We start from the raw sequence: 15,355 nt of genomic DNA, 5'->3' as shown, positions 1-15,355 counted from the left end.
CCCTTGATTGAATCATCTATATGCAGCTTATAGAAGATTGTGGTTGGTCGTATCTAGTGCTTGATTGACATTCCGTCGCATCTGCATCTTGATTTGAGACATCTGGTAAACGAATCGATGCCAGTTTGCTTTGGTACCATCCAAATCGCTCTGGTGTTTCTTACATTGTTGCAAGGGAGCCAGATAGACGGACTGCGTAGGCGGTTAGCTCAGAATTAACCATAATTGAACTGTATACGGTGGCACTTTTCTCCCAGGTCTCAGATAAGGCGCCTGTGCTTATGGGACACCGTTTGTCATCAGCATTGTGATATATACGGCAAGCCATCAAATGCGTAATGTTCCTTCGGCCAAGCGTACAGTGATGGCGCCTGTGATCTTTCAGGAGGACACTCCGTCATTGTGCAGGCGTGACAACAAAAGGTGCGTTCATTATTACTCCTGCACATGTTGCTGTCCCTGGTGCTGAAATCTTAGTGATTATCAATTCTACGGCACAGGTGTAATAAGGTCACTGCAACCATCAACCTTTAAGGAAGCTTAATGGGATGTGTTAGTAGACAGATTCCGTCAGGTGTGATCGATGATGCCCGGAAATGTTTAATTGTAGATGTCAGGTCAAAAATGCTGCATGGGGCCATGATAATCGGTAATGGGCTTTGTGTCCCCTTGAATAAGGGAGTTGTTTTCAAACCGTTTACAATACAGTTCTGTACACAATACCTAAGTACATCCCCTAGTTCCCAAATGCCCTGAATATAATTACCACTAAATCAACTGAAACAGATGCTCCTTTGGGATCATTATGTTTTGGTTGTATGAAATACCGAAATATCAGCAAAAGGCTACCAACTCTTGTAAAAATGTTCCACACGTACACAAATAGTCAATGTCACAAAAGACCTTGTAACAGGACGGGGTTCACTTGTGTCCCTAATCTATAACAATTTTAATAGCACTCGAGAACGCTATATAGGTCAGCACGTAATAAATCAAAGTGCTAACGTATATTGCTTTGGCAATCAATTTTTGGATTGTGGCACTACGCAATCTCTCGTTTTTGCCACAATGAACATCATATTAGTAGCGTACAGCATTTTGTCATTCTAACTAAAATATGATCCAAAGCTGCGTGGCATAATGCCTAGAGATCACGTATTGCAAAGTAAATGAGGTATACTGTTCTTATATGTACGTCAGTGTATCATCTTCAGACCGTTACGATTTGATCGATTGTGGCCCCAAAATTGTAGGGTGACACAGGGATTACAATAGTTGTGCTGCACTTGATCGATGGAGTGTTGATGATGTAAAATATGTCGGCACACAGTCTCCGTAATTTACAGCGAGTCTATTTTTGAAGGGAGAAAGGACTCTGCCATGTGTCAGTGCCATCATGAATCAACACCAACGTTTCTAAGCATATTATCTAGCTGCAATTCATTAGAAATACATTTTGAAAATTGCAGATTTACCTTTTGTATGAAATCTAAACTAATACACGATGGCATTTGCTTGCCTAAATTAGAATTTTGCCGACATAAGCAAAGTTATCTTTCGATGGCGAAAGTGTACTACAGTAACTGTACTAGTGACTGGAAAAGCGAGCTATGGCTTAGAGGTTGGACATCTCGTGTGCCGTGAAATATGGTACGCATTGCTTCACAAGATAACGGTTTATTTTACGTTGTCTTTAAAACTGGCTGAGCCTACGCCAGCGCTGTCCCAAGTGACATCTTCCGCGCATACAGTTCGATCTGGTAAAATTGTCTCAGCTTGACGCCGCCATTTATATCGGTTTAATCAGAGGGGAGACTGCCTACCGACAATAACGGTTTGAATTATAATAAATATGGCAGGACTGTCGTCAAAAGAAACGTCTTTTTTCTGCCTTACAACAGGGATTCAATACTATGCCATCCCATGGGTGACGCGTAACGACCAAACAACCTCATTCAATTTCCTGGCAGTCCCTCCACAGTCACCCGATTGCCTCAGTGGGAATTTCATTACAATAAATGTTGACGCAACAAGCTCCGTTAAATCAATTCTATCGGTGAATCATAAATACTTGGGGTTTGACTTCTCTTTGTTGGCCATGTTGTTGGTAATTTGGTGCCAAATTATCCTCGTACCGTTTAAGCAGCTACCACTTTATGTGAAATGACAATACCAATGGGAAAGGGCACGCAAGGGCAACGCTGCATTTCTATTTTTAAAACGTGCATCCTAATAACGAACGTGGAATACTTGGAGATCATTGGCTTGTGCAGAAAGCGTTGAGTTATGCTGATGTGTCATCTGACCCTGTTGTGTGTATTTTTGCTTAGGTCGGCTGTAAAGGAAGATTGCTGTCTGCATCTTTCTGGAGAAATGGCTAGACGTGTCAGCATGGGACTCCTGTGGTGCACACTCACTGCCTTGATGGTTGGTGTATCGGCGGACTCCTATTCCTGGCATGTGGTGAGCACGAAGTATGGCCCTGTCAGGGGGAGACGCGTCCCTGCACCAAAATATGGCATGAAGTCCGTAACTCGTTACCTGGGGATCCCGTACGCCAAACCGCCGGTTGACAGCTTTCGCTTCAGGCCGCCTCAGACGCCTGAGCCATGGGTGGAGATGAGAGAGTTTGACAGACCGGGGCCGTCGTGCCCTCAGATTGTCGCTGCAAATAACGACACTTTAACCTTTGCTTTCGCGCAGAGGAACATATTACAGCCATACATCGCGACTATGGATGAGGACTGTCTCTATCTCAATATCTACAGCCCTGAAATAACAGGTAAGTGTCTGTTTAAATCATGAGCCCTTTCCCTATAATAACAACACTCAACAGAGAAACTGAGAACAAAGAAGAAATGAAGTGGTATCAACCTAGTAGGGAGGTCTGTTTATTCATTTATTGATTGATCTATTGGTCTGTTTCAATGGGATAAAAAAGCTATCGCCTGGTTATTGTCACAGGAATGCTTTCTTTACTTACTGCCTTCCGTCTATTCCTTTGTTTCTTTCCACAAACGGCTCTGTGTTCATGATTACCATATGCATGGTAAATGCATTAACAGAAAACATCATCAATTTTTCATGCAGTAAATTCTGGCTTTTTCCTTTGGCAAGAGATCACTTTGGTGTTTTGATATACTTGACACATTTGCGTGAGCTTTGAATGTTTATTTAACAATGTAACTTACTTGTTCGTATGATATGATCAAGAACGAAATGGCGTACTTTTGCTAAGTTCTTCAAAGCATATTATTCTTGATTATATCTTTAGAATTACAGTAACTGTTGTTTTTCATACTTTGAGTCTTACTACAGTTCAACACATGTATAATTATCTGTGAAAGATCAGACTTCAGGCAAGAGATATAAACGTGCTTGCCGTCAACTTGTTTATTCAACAGGTCCTTGATCATATGCTTGTGTAAGTAATAAGCCTTAGGGTACTTGCTATGTCTTCTAGGGAATAACACTTAACACGGAACATTCTAAACACGTAAACACTCAATGTTATTGGCCCGCAGAGATGATTTTACCGAGCACGAGCTGACATCGATTCGTTGATTTATAACTCGTGAAGATCTCAACAATGATAAAGACAGCAATAACTTATGAGGCATAAATAGTATGGAAGCCACATTATGAAAGTATGGAAGTAATATAGCATTTGTGAACTATAGATCAACGCTCGCTCTTTTTTATTTGGTGTCAAGGTGCATTGAATAAGAAAACTTCTTTCGATGCCCTAAGTTCCTTTATTAACACTTGTCTTGCTGGATTTCCAGAGCAAAAATATGCCCCCACTGCTGAAGTGCCCAGAAACCTTTGAGACAAAGGGCACTAGTGCAATATTGCTCAGTTTTAAGTACTTCACTTCACTAGAACCTCGCGGGTGCAATACACGCATTATGAAAATACCCTCAACCCGACAATCGTCAGGGCTTAGCATACAGAACAAGCATGTGTAAACCGACAATTGTCGGGCTCAGCAGGACTAGGGTTTCAAGTTGTTTTTCAAAACATTTACCTCACATTATGAAAATGTGTCGGACTCTTCTTGCACACAAATTAGCTTGTTAAGATTAAGCTTTACAAATTACTGTAGACTTTCGTTAAGTAACATGGCCGCATTACATTGTAAATAGACTAAAAGCTTTACAAAGACTACTCTAATGTGAACTGATGGATTTGGTCAAACGTAAATGATTGATAGGGTAGGATTTAGGACGTCTTATTATACACAATTTATGTCTAATCTGGCGTTAGACAACATATGCTATCGTGAAAACATGATCCCAGCAAAATGCCATATAATTCGCTACAAATGGGTAATGTTCTGTCACCGTCGTTCGTTCGCAGCACCGTTTTATAGCGCCAAATATTCAAATAAATGGTAGATGTGTATACAAACATGTTTTAGGTTACAGATTAGTGCTAGAATATTAATAGGTAACAGTATATGAAGGGTTTGTCATACCAAAATGTACTCATCGCATAAGGGTGCAGCTATACACCGCATAATACACGCACTCTCTGAATAAAACACAAATTAGGTCGGCTGATTTAGGTAGCATCTACTACCTTTCTTCAGTGACTGGAGCAAGATTTGCATTGAAATGTTGATAAGGTGAAGAGACACTGTGGAAGGCACAATATGACAATAAGACAACGTCAAGACAAGGTTGATGCTAATGAGACAACTAGCTCCTGAGTACAGGAGCTAACGTTGGCTCGTGGGTGTGATATAGCAGTAATTAACGCCAGGCTACGCATTTTGACTCGTAGGCCTCCTCTCCTGTTGAGGAAGGGATCGTACATTCTCTCATATATTGTCTCTCTAACTCCACGTTCGAACCAGAGTAGTTCGCGTTCTTGGATATCTGTGCCTTCGAGATTGAAAGATTGCCCCTGGTTATGTTGTAGATGTGCTTCACATCCAATTACATGATTTCCTGCAAGCCACTAATAATTTTCAAATCTTACGACATTTTCAGATAACTCAATGGATTAATGAATGAAAAACATATCGCACATAAACCAATCAACTGTGGTAGCAATCAAAAGGTCATTTTGCAGCTCCAACAGCTCCGAAATATATGCACACCCCACCAACTAGTCTTCGTAATGACGACTTTCCATGTACGCACATTCATTGTGACGATTTCCCATTAGGTGATGTGTTCATAAATGTGTACAGAATCTAGTTCGATAATGAAGTACTTATATTGAGCTTTGGATAATGTAATTCGAGGTGAAACTTCCTGATCTCTCTGCTTTGATGTAATCCGATTTCTGCGTCATTTCCTTGGTAACCAGTTCTAGACTAATGGATGAACTGTGCATGTGTTGTCATTACAAGCGAATGGCCATTGGATAATGATAGCGTTCCATACTAAGTTAACATGAAGTAATGCATAGGATTTTCGGTAGAGTAGATGGTAGTAATTCCGTACACCCACGGCAGATTTTCTTGAATATCATGCATGGCAATGTGTCTCGTGGTGAAAGATTACGAATCGTCTTTTTTTAAATGTCAAGAGACATTGATTCAATACGTGATGACAAGTTGGCGTGATTTGGGGAAATAAGTTTAACGAATGTAGCTTCAAGCATGGATCAAGATGCCAATCATGAAATTGAGGATCATTAGGAGAATTTGCTCCAATTTCAGAATCGTAAGATTTGCAAACAAGGAGAATTGAGAACCCCTTTTCCCTACAACCTTTAGATAGCAATACTTGCAAACGAAAAGAATGAAAAACTCCTTTCTCAAGGAACTCGAAAAGTTGTATGAATAATTGAAGCTCAGTCCTAACGATCAATGTCTTCAACTTTAAATATCCGGGAACACAACATTTATTGCTGCTTCTATAGCCTAGGGATACATACATGTATCTCAGTAATTACGTTGAGGAATCAAGCATTGTTAGGGCGATCAGTCTTTTCAAACGTAATTTCTTCTCATAACTATTCCATTTTGTTAATAATTGTATTATCTATCATTTTGTGATATTATAAGATTAACAAAGATGTCACATGGTTGTCAGTGATAGATACTAGTAGATCAAAGATCTAGAAACAAAGATGCCTTTGATCTTATGTTCTCACCTCCGTGAAAATGGAGGCATTGTTTTCGGTGCATTTGTTTTTCTTAGTTTGTGGGAAGGTCCCTGCTTGCTCAGGGTAAATGTTGGCCCTGCTATTTTAGGTGCAAAGTTGGTGCTGCAGGCTTGACCCAAAGCCTCGCAAGAAAGCAGAAAAATGCTTGTTTGTTTTTTTGTCTTGGTGCGTGCTTAAGTTTCGTCCTTTTGGCCCCGGTCCAAGTTTGTTCCTGCCTGAGTTGTAACCGGTGACTGTCAGGATGCGAAGGCTGAGCTGGTCTTCGTCTAAATTTCTTCCTCGGGCTGTCAGGAAGTGAACGTTGTCGCATGGCTAAAAGTCAGGAACCCGAGAAAAGCATTTGCCCCAAAGTGTAGCATGTAATGTGTAATATAGAAATCCTTGTGATATTTTTTGTCGAAAACCTTACAAAATCCTAGACTAAAAACATTTCACAGGGGTATAAGATGTTCGATTTCTTGAATGTTTTCAATGTAGTTCCATCCACAGTCTACTGGCTTTACAACGTGCATTGTCTGCATACATAGCGATAGTTAAGGAGACAATTTCGCGGGTGCAGCAAGGCGCAGCTTAACGACTTAATAGACCTGCGTCGTTCCCACAGAATACCCGTCCTTATTTGCTTTTACAGCCTCATCCGGAGTGACACTTTATTTCTTAAATTGATTTCCCTCAGAGACCACATGCGGTCTGCTAAATGTCATCCACGTATTTAAGCAAGTCCCTTGGTTGAAATTGCTGGCAATAGTAACCGTTATTCCAATGTGTTTTCTGGTTGTCTATGATACACTCTTCAAGCGCGCAGTACTAGCGTTGTAAACATTCATGACCATTGACTCCATATAAAATGTCGGCAATTTCGCTGTATAATAGAGTCCACCCTCCGTTGCCGAGCAATTAGGTTAAATAACCATCAAAGTCGTTAACTCTGGACTTTTGGCAATGAGCATAGTTAGAGTTATGGACAGTTGTGTTATAGAGTCGACCTTCCGATGATAAGCAATTATGTTGAACGACCCCTTGTGTTGTAAACTTAAAGAATTTCCCATTAGGGAGTGGCCGAAGGCTCTTGAACAATTATATCCTAAGGATGGGCTGGGAAGGATTGTAAAATGTTGAAAGAATTATACCTTCTGGTCACATGGCAGGAACAAGTAACGATTTCTCTACTGATGCTTTCCAGCTATTGTATTTCCCTTCCTCTCTACAACTCTAATCTTTTCTAATGTCTCTGAAATGCAATTTGCGTAAAATCTTAAAGGCAGCAAGCAATAATTCCGTGCAGTCTTGATCCTCTTAGACATGAAGTTAGACTTACGACTAACCGGGTAAACCATTACGTTGGATTACACTACATTAGACGTTCTGGTCGATTGTGCTTTTCCAATACGAGTCGCAATATCCTGCTTTCTTATCGCATCGTTCAACGACTGATTGAGCATAACCTTGTTGATGCACCGCTGCCCCGATGGCAAGGTTTCAAACACAATAGACGAAGATTACATTTCCCGGTGGCCATAACTAAAAGTTTGCTATGTTCTATTGTTAAGTCAACTTTTCTCTGCATCTGTATATTTATAGTCGGTAAAACCGCCATTCAGCGTAGCACACCAGCTTCGAAGGCACGCGGCACAGCAGCAGCTGTTTATAATTCATAATTCTTAAACGTAACTCATAATTCCACCGCGAACTCTAAAGACCACCACCTTTAAAGAAATAAAGTCTGAAACAAAATCTGCCCCTGCAGTTCCAAGGATAGTTGCTAAGGGGATCGATTCTACACAACTTACAATCGGTTCCAAGAGCTATCTACTGGTATCACTAAAGAATCACGACCATAGCATGTCAAGAACACGATATATAAAAACCGGACGTCCAACTGCAGTGCTGTAGAAAGCTTCTTGGGGGCCCATTATCAAAATCGACTTTCGTTTGGTCTCAATCAAATCACCTAACACATATTATAAGGATCCATCCCCAGCTTCTCGGGCTATGTGACACACACGCAAATGGCATCTAAAACATAACCTCCTTGGCGAAGGTAAAAAGGGGTTATCGAAGCCTTCTCAATGATGTCCTGAAAACCTAGATATCTGGAATGTGCAGACTTCGGGGACCACTGATGCTGCATTCCATTTGGCACAGCTATTTAAATTCACCGTTTTTTATACATGCTGATCCTAGGGCACCAGGCTGAAGTATGAAAGTTGACATTTTTGCTGGCACGTTCGCCTTCGTTATCGTGCCAGGATTTTGGTGCTTAACGTTTCAGTAAGAGTTGGGCTCAGACTTTCGTTAAAGACTCCCAGGGTAATTGCAGGAGTCACAGAAGCCGCTGGTTCACTTTGTTAAGTTCCTCCAGGCAACATCGTGCTTTGACTACAGATGACTGTTGATGCCTCTGTGGCCCCATGAAATATTATGTATACTCCTATTGGGAATACCGGTACAATCCTCTTATCTGCTGCTGAAGATCCAATATACTATAACCAACAATAGGCAAAGAAGATCACGATGAAGCTCTCAACAGGAATACGATTTTTCATGCTTCTTGCCTTCGTGCCCTCAGCGCACATATTCCTTTTGATAACATGGTGTGAATCTTGTTCATCCTTGAAGGGATGTGTAGGTGTTATGTTCGCACAGAAAAATCCATCCCAAGATGATACCAACAAGCAATGTTAAGTTAGAGGATCTTAGTAGAGGTCAACCAGAGGATACTCAAGGTGCTTTAATGGTTTAGTATGCAGAATGTTGCATCTTTCTCCGTCGAATTTGACATGCTTTGAAATGGTTACCCATAAATATATCATTTTTTCTCATATTTACACTAATTCTTATCTTGCCATGTCTTGCCAAAACATTGGAACCTAAACCAGAAATCAATTCTTTCCGACCCAACCAAATAAATATTGAACGTACACAAACCGTACTTTACGATGCAGTACTGGGGACAGCCGTTAGGTTGTTCCCAAATTCAAACCAGCCTTTACCTACATGTTCACATATGTACATGTAAATATATGTATAGTTAGACAAAACAAAACAGTACCTCCTCGGGTGAAAAGATTAACTTGGAATAAAAGACTCCACTCCAAGGAAATTTACAGATCTTTGCAGCTACGTTAACCCAAATCGTCACCCGCACCTCAGAAGATAAGGTGCTCAACAGAATTCATTCTATGTATCGAAGTCTGTGCGTCCTTGTATGTATGAGCTGAAAGAAGTATCGGTTGATATGTATGCGTGTATCTTATCAACAAAGCACAGGATGCCTACTTAATGTAAGATGTATCAAGGGAGGTTTTCTGACACCACACATTTGTATATAGAACAGGCTAGATTGATGATAGTACAGGCGTATTGTGTGCAATATCAAACAGATAACCTATACCTCATGCATAACCAATCGGGCCTGTTTGGACCCTGGCATATATTTTGAAGTACAATTCAAACCTTTTTTTATTCATCTATTTTATCAAATTGCAACAGGAAATACTAGACATCCCAGGCAGCAATAGCTGATTTACAAAAATCGTTCTGACTTTGTCAGTAAACATTTTATACAACTTCTCATAATGTTTTAAGGATATTTTCGCAATACTGTGGAAATAAGAGTCTGTGTCGACTCTGGTACCACAACAAAATGAGCAGTTTTCAAAACAAGAAAATCTTTGGTTGTCCTTAATATGTATTCTTGGAAACATGATCACTTTATTTCATGAAGTTTGTTATCATTATAATACTCTTTGGGAAAAAAATAAGGGGTTTAATTCTAGGGTTTGAGCGTTTGTGAATGTAATTTTTTATGGAACTCAAACACCTTGTGTTAACATGCAATGAACTTCATCTAAATTTTTTTGAATGAATATAATAAACAGATTAATCATACGGGCCTAGATACTTAAACCATCATCTGGCATTACGGTTTGCATACGCCAGTATCCATTGTAGATGAAATGATATGATTTAGTGGGTTAACCATTGAACTGTACGAAGAAGTTCCTTTCTCCTCCCACCTTGAATAGTTTAGATCCTTAAGAAAACTTGGAACGTTCTTCTGCTATAGTTCATCGGTTTGTGTCATAAAACGTCTACCGGGATCGAGCTATCGATGTTTCAAAAAGCCCCCAGGCAGTAAAGATTGGAGCTCGGATGATGAATGTAATCGTAAAAACGGGCTAGAAACGTGGGCGTGTTTCCAGGTGCAGTCTTTGCAATTTATCATTCCGCCGTGGGTCAAAAGTTTCCTAGCTGTGAGACTAAAAGTTCATAGTTTGAATGGATCAAAAGTGGTAAACAGTTTTTTTTTAGAGACGATTTCTATTTTACAGCTCAAGTATGAATGCTTAAGATTAAAGTTCTGTATCTAATTCAAATTACGTTTTTGCGCCTCAGGGTATAGTAGCACTGTCATACGTGTACATGTACATGTACACAGATAGAATAGTGGCTTTGAATTGCTGAGTGGTTAAGCTAGTTGTCACGGCATCGAGAGGTTAGGGGTTCCATTCCTGAAGTTCCTTGCTAGACGTTGTCTCCTTGGGAAAGGCACTGTACACGACATTCCTCACAAAAATAGGGTACCTGATCTCGTTGGGGGGGGGGGGTAAAAGTCTGTGAAAGGAGAGGAATAAGCTCCACCTTCCAATATACCGTACCCTAAACACAGTAGATAACAACCCGCTTTGGCCTCAAAAAGGCTATGGGACTACCTTTACCTTATGATACACAGAATGCAACTTGTTCAGCAAATGTATCATATTTAAAATCTTTGCCATATGTTATAATCATTTTCATCTTCGTGCAAAGATTCCTATACTGGTCATTTGTATATAAATACTTGCTGTTAGATTAAACAAATTATGAATACGATGAATTCTCTGTCGTTTCGTACTTTTGCAGAATTACAATTCGTCCATGGTGACAAATGTTCTCAACTTTAAAATACTTTCGGCTACATTTTTTGCACACAATAATCAGTTTATCTTAGAGGCCAATAGAGTGTATACTTTGGGATCCAGTCTCTACGTCGGATGATATCAAATGCATTGGTTGTGACAGGACATACTTAAGTATACAACCCACTCAGATTGCCTTAAATGGGTCAGCGGTCTGTTAGATTAGTGTCATTTAGTGGGGCAGCGACATACGTTTATTGTATTTGCTGAAGACCTCATCGTCATCGAAAGTTGCGCGGCGTCTCAGATGAAAAATTCTCCCCTCCATTTTGACTCCACTCGGTAATTTTGTGGCTGTACTGTGAAAGTATGTCTGGCGAGTGCTAGAGATAAGTGTCTCTTGTGGCATTGCTGCAGCGAAGGGTTGTAATTTTCTACAGTCGTCGAGATAATTAAAGAGGACGGAATGGGCTACCGACTCGGTCGAAGAATATCAGCTCTGATTCTGAGTCAATCAAATGCACTGGGTCATTATAGGGGCCGAAGATCACTGGGGTCACCCAGCGAAAGCCACAGAGAGTTTCTCTTCGTGATCTGGTCAGTAATCATGTTAAACAGCGCTGCTCGAACGCGCATGCCGAGCTTATTTGCACTCAGATGTGGCTCTACGAGCTCTCAATTACAGATAAACCTCTTCGACCAGTAATTGCAGTCAAGGCCATTTTATCGACCACGAAGCAAAAGAGGTATCATTTGTTTTTGTACTAAAGGCTTTGTAATGCTGATGTTACCTTGTACGTACTAATCACTGTCCTTACAAAGCTTAGCTATTCATTTGGGTTAAAGAATTAGGCCTTGCCGTACATGTAATCAAAGCTGGTAATTTTCATGTCCTCGAAAATTATATGATTTAAGTACACAGCAAGCTCCAGCTTGATAGATGATATTCATAATGCACCAATTATCAAAATATTTTCACAATGCTTCTGTCGCTATTGATATTCTGAAGGACTGCCTTCCCTGCGTGCTTGTATGCCAGCCTTATGTTCCATTCCCCTTTGTTTTGGTAATATTATGTTGTGTACACAGAATTTTCAAATCAACACAATTCTTGTGACATGTATGTATGAAGGGACAAACGTTGAAACTAAAGTTTGAGAATATCGATCTTGAAATGACCACAGGATAATGTAGATATGCTGGTTCAGTATTTACACCTGTCATTCATATAAGTTGAATCTGGTATCTTGAAATATTGCCTCTGGTATGCTACAGTCCTCTCATGTATCTTTCAAGGTTTAACGTTCCTAAAAGTTCATGTGAATGGACTGTATAAGAACATCATAATGAACATAGTCTTCATATATGGTTTGCTTGTTTGTTTGTTTTATCTAGAGCTCAATTAGTGTCACAGAAATTCATATATAGTGATTTAGTTCTTGATATACAATAATGGTGTCTCATTATCATCTTTGATTCCTGTTGTTCGCACCGATGATGTACTGAATGACATTAAGATCATTATGTTTTTTTAGTACTCCAAAGGCAGAGATTGGTGGGGAAGATTGTAACCTTATGACCGGTACCATTTTCTGTCGACGTCCGCCGGCCCCACACACCTCTGCTCCATTTCGCAACGTCAAAAAACGGAGGGGGGGGGGGGGGGGGGGGGGGCTAATGGTCGTGGTGTTCTTTGTGGTGCCCCTCCCCGTGCCCCTTAAATCCAGCAACCTGTGGATTGGTCGTCCGGCGGACACAAAATTGTGCATATGATAAGAAGATCACGATCTCTCCCACCAACCTCTGCTTGAAAAGAGACACATTTATCTCTGCTATAGGTCCTCCCGATCCGAATGAGAGGTACCCTCTAGCAGTAATGGTGTTCGTCCACGGCGGTGGCTACACAATCGGAACCGGAAATGCTTACGATGGGACCGTCCTGGCCAGCCACGGCCTCGTAGTTGTGGTCACCATCAATTACAGACTGGGAATTTTTGGTAATATGCTAAATCATAATATTTTCGACATTGTTCATCGGCTGTACATGTTGATTTTCGTGGTTCACTGTACAATTACAAAAAGTTGTATTTTTTACGTTTACTTTAGTTTCCTTCATCCATCCATCCTGTATCTATATGCATGTTGAATTGAAAATAGTAACATGCCAAAACATTGCTTTCGGTGAAACAACTTTTATCCAGCCTATGCATGTCCAGACTATGCATGATGTACAAAATAACGAATAAAATAGTGGACGTACCGACTAATGAGTATCTAATACCACAACAGACCAGGAAATACACATGCATTCAAGTAGTTATCAACCCAGAATTGTTCAAAAATTCGTTTTTCCCAAGACCTTTTTGTATGGTGGAATTCGCTACCACCAAACGCTGTAAAATGTGATTCATCAGATAGCTTTAAAACAACGAAAAATATGTAGAAAGGCAAGGTTTGACAGGTCTTTCAGTGTAATATGACCAGCTGATACCACAGCCGCGTGCATGTGAAGGGCGGTCATACAGGCTACATCTCACGAGAACTAACCCGTTATTTTTATGTTAAAGGATTTCTCAGCACTGGTGACAAAACAGCACCCGGCAACTATGGGCTCCTTGACCAGATCGCGGCCCTGCGCTGGATCAACGAAAATATCGGAAACTTTGGCGGCGATCCATCGAGGGTAACTCTCTTCGGAATCGGTGCAGGGGCGGCCTCCGTGAATCTATTAACGTTATCCCCACTTGCAGCAGGTAAGACCAGGAAGTTATAGCTATTGGCACAAGGTCAGATATCTTCAACTTTGATGTGTTGCATGCCAAACGCATTGGGAAATAACTAGATATCATGCTATAGAAGACTGAAGACACGAGGGAGTGAAATTTACGTGACAGAGCTTGGAGGGTACCATTGATTGGTATTCTGATCGATGAACTTCGTTGTTGATAGCGTAAAGCCCAAAAGACTTTGGCTGTTTTCATGTTGTCATACTGGATGAACACAGCTCATATCAAATATACGTTCAATAATACTAAGTCGTGGGGTTGCCATCAGATGCTATTATGTTTAACGGCGCGATGTAATCATACGCATCTTGCTGTCCCTTAGGTCTATTCCGGAGGGTCATTCTTCACAGCGGATCCGCACTCTCTACGTGGTCGATGGCAGACGATCCGTTCAGGTTAGTGACGACGATTGCAGAAAAATTGGACTGCTGCCGAGTGGATGTCGCTCAGACAGTGCAGTGTCTCCGGAACAAATCGTACCAAAAATTACTTCTCACAGACATCAAATCGTCGAGGTCGTCGCAGTACTATTCTATCTTCGGCCCCGTCGTTGATGGACAAGTCATTCCAGATGAGCCGAGACGGCTATTGGAGGGGGACCTCTTTCGAAGCTACGACTTCATGGTTGGAATCGCAGAGGATGAAGGCTATACGTACCTCGAAAACTTATCTGATATTGAATACGGTATATCCGAAAACGGGTACAAGGCCGTCGTAAACGATTTTGTTAACCAAGTGTTTCCGTATCGGGAAAACGAAATAACCGACGCTATACTGTTCCTGTACACCAACTGGGGGAACAACACCAACAGAACGCGCAGGGGAGGCCTCGTGCGACTTTTCACTGAACAACAGGTAGCCGTGCCTTTAGTTGAGGTTGCTAATTTACATTCCGTTCGCAATTCGGAGAGTTCCACCTACATGTTTGCGTTTAACTACCGGACAAACCACAGCCCCCATCCAAAATGGGTTGGGGCTTGCCATGGGGAGGAACTACCGCTGATATTCGGCGCCTCCATCGCTGCTCTAGGGATGTATGGCCATTTGAATTTTACCAAAGGAGAGTCAATGTTAAGCGGTGCTGTTATGACTTACTGGAGTAACTTTGCCAAAAGTGGGTAAGTTGGTACAGGTATCTAACGTATCAAAGTTTTCTATACCAATTTTAGCTAAGATATAGAATACCGTGGGAAATGTTTTGTCACCTTTGCTAATTATGCTGTTTATTCTCGAGAAATATTGGAGTAAACTTGGTAACAAGAGAGTACCGTTTTCACGATAAAAGGCTTTTTGTATTAAACATAGTGGTTGACAACGCCAATCGAGGCCTTCATCAGTGAAAATAGTCATAAATTGAAAATTATGAAGTAGCTAGTTAATCTTTCACATTAATCAACTGAGTTGAGATATGTTGAATTGTTTTTCTGCTTTTCAGCGATCCAAACAAGCCACAGGCTCAGAAAACCAGATTCATCCATCAAAGGCCAAATATATACGAGAACCTCGAATGGAAGAGATACAGCATTGAAAACTGCCCAACTTGTGCTG

At 40.9% G+C, this 15,355-nt stretch overlaps 1 protein-coding gene across 1 annotated transcript; it reads left to right on the top strand.

The window, feature by feature from the left end:
* The first annotated feature begins 2,156 nt into the window (after positions 1-2,156).
* On the top strand, positions 2,157-14,929 carry LOC136423393 (neuroligin-4, X-linked-like). Its single transcript, XM_066411537.1, has 4 exons — positions 2,157-2,782; positions 12,860-13,018; positions 13,589-13,774; positions 14,130-14,929. Exons 1-4 carry the CDS (start codon positions 2,287-2,289, stop codon positions 14,927-14,929), a joined length of 1,641 nt encoding a protein of 546 aa, XP_066267634.1. The 5' UTR covers positions 2,157-2,286.
* The last annotated feature ends 426 nt before the right edge of the window (positions 14,930-15,355 follow it).

The sequence above is a fragment of the Branchiostoma lanceolatum genome, chromosome 17 (genome assembly GCF_035083965.1).
Source record: "Branchiostoma lanceolatum isolate klBraLanc5 chromosome 17, klBraLanc5.hap2, whole genome shotgun sequence".
In the NCBI taxonomy this organism is placed as follows: domain Eukaryota; kingdom Metazoa; phylum Chordata; class Leptocardii; order Amphioxiformes; family Branchiostomatidae; genus Branchiostoma; species Branchiostoma lanceolatum.
Note: the sequence above shows the minus strand (reverse complement) of the source record. Positions and strands in the feature narration are given on the sequence as shown.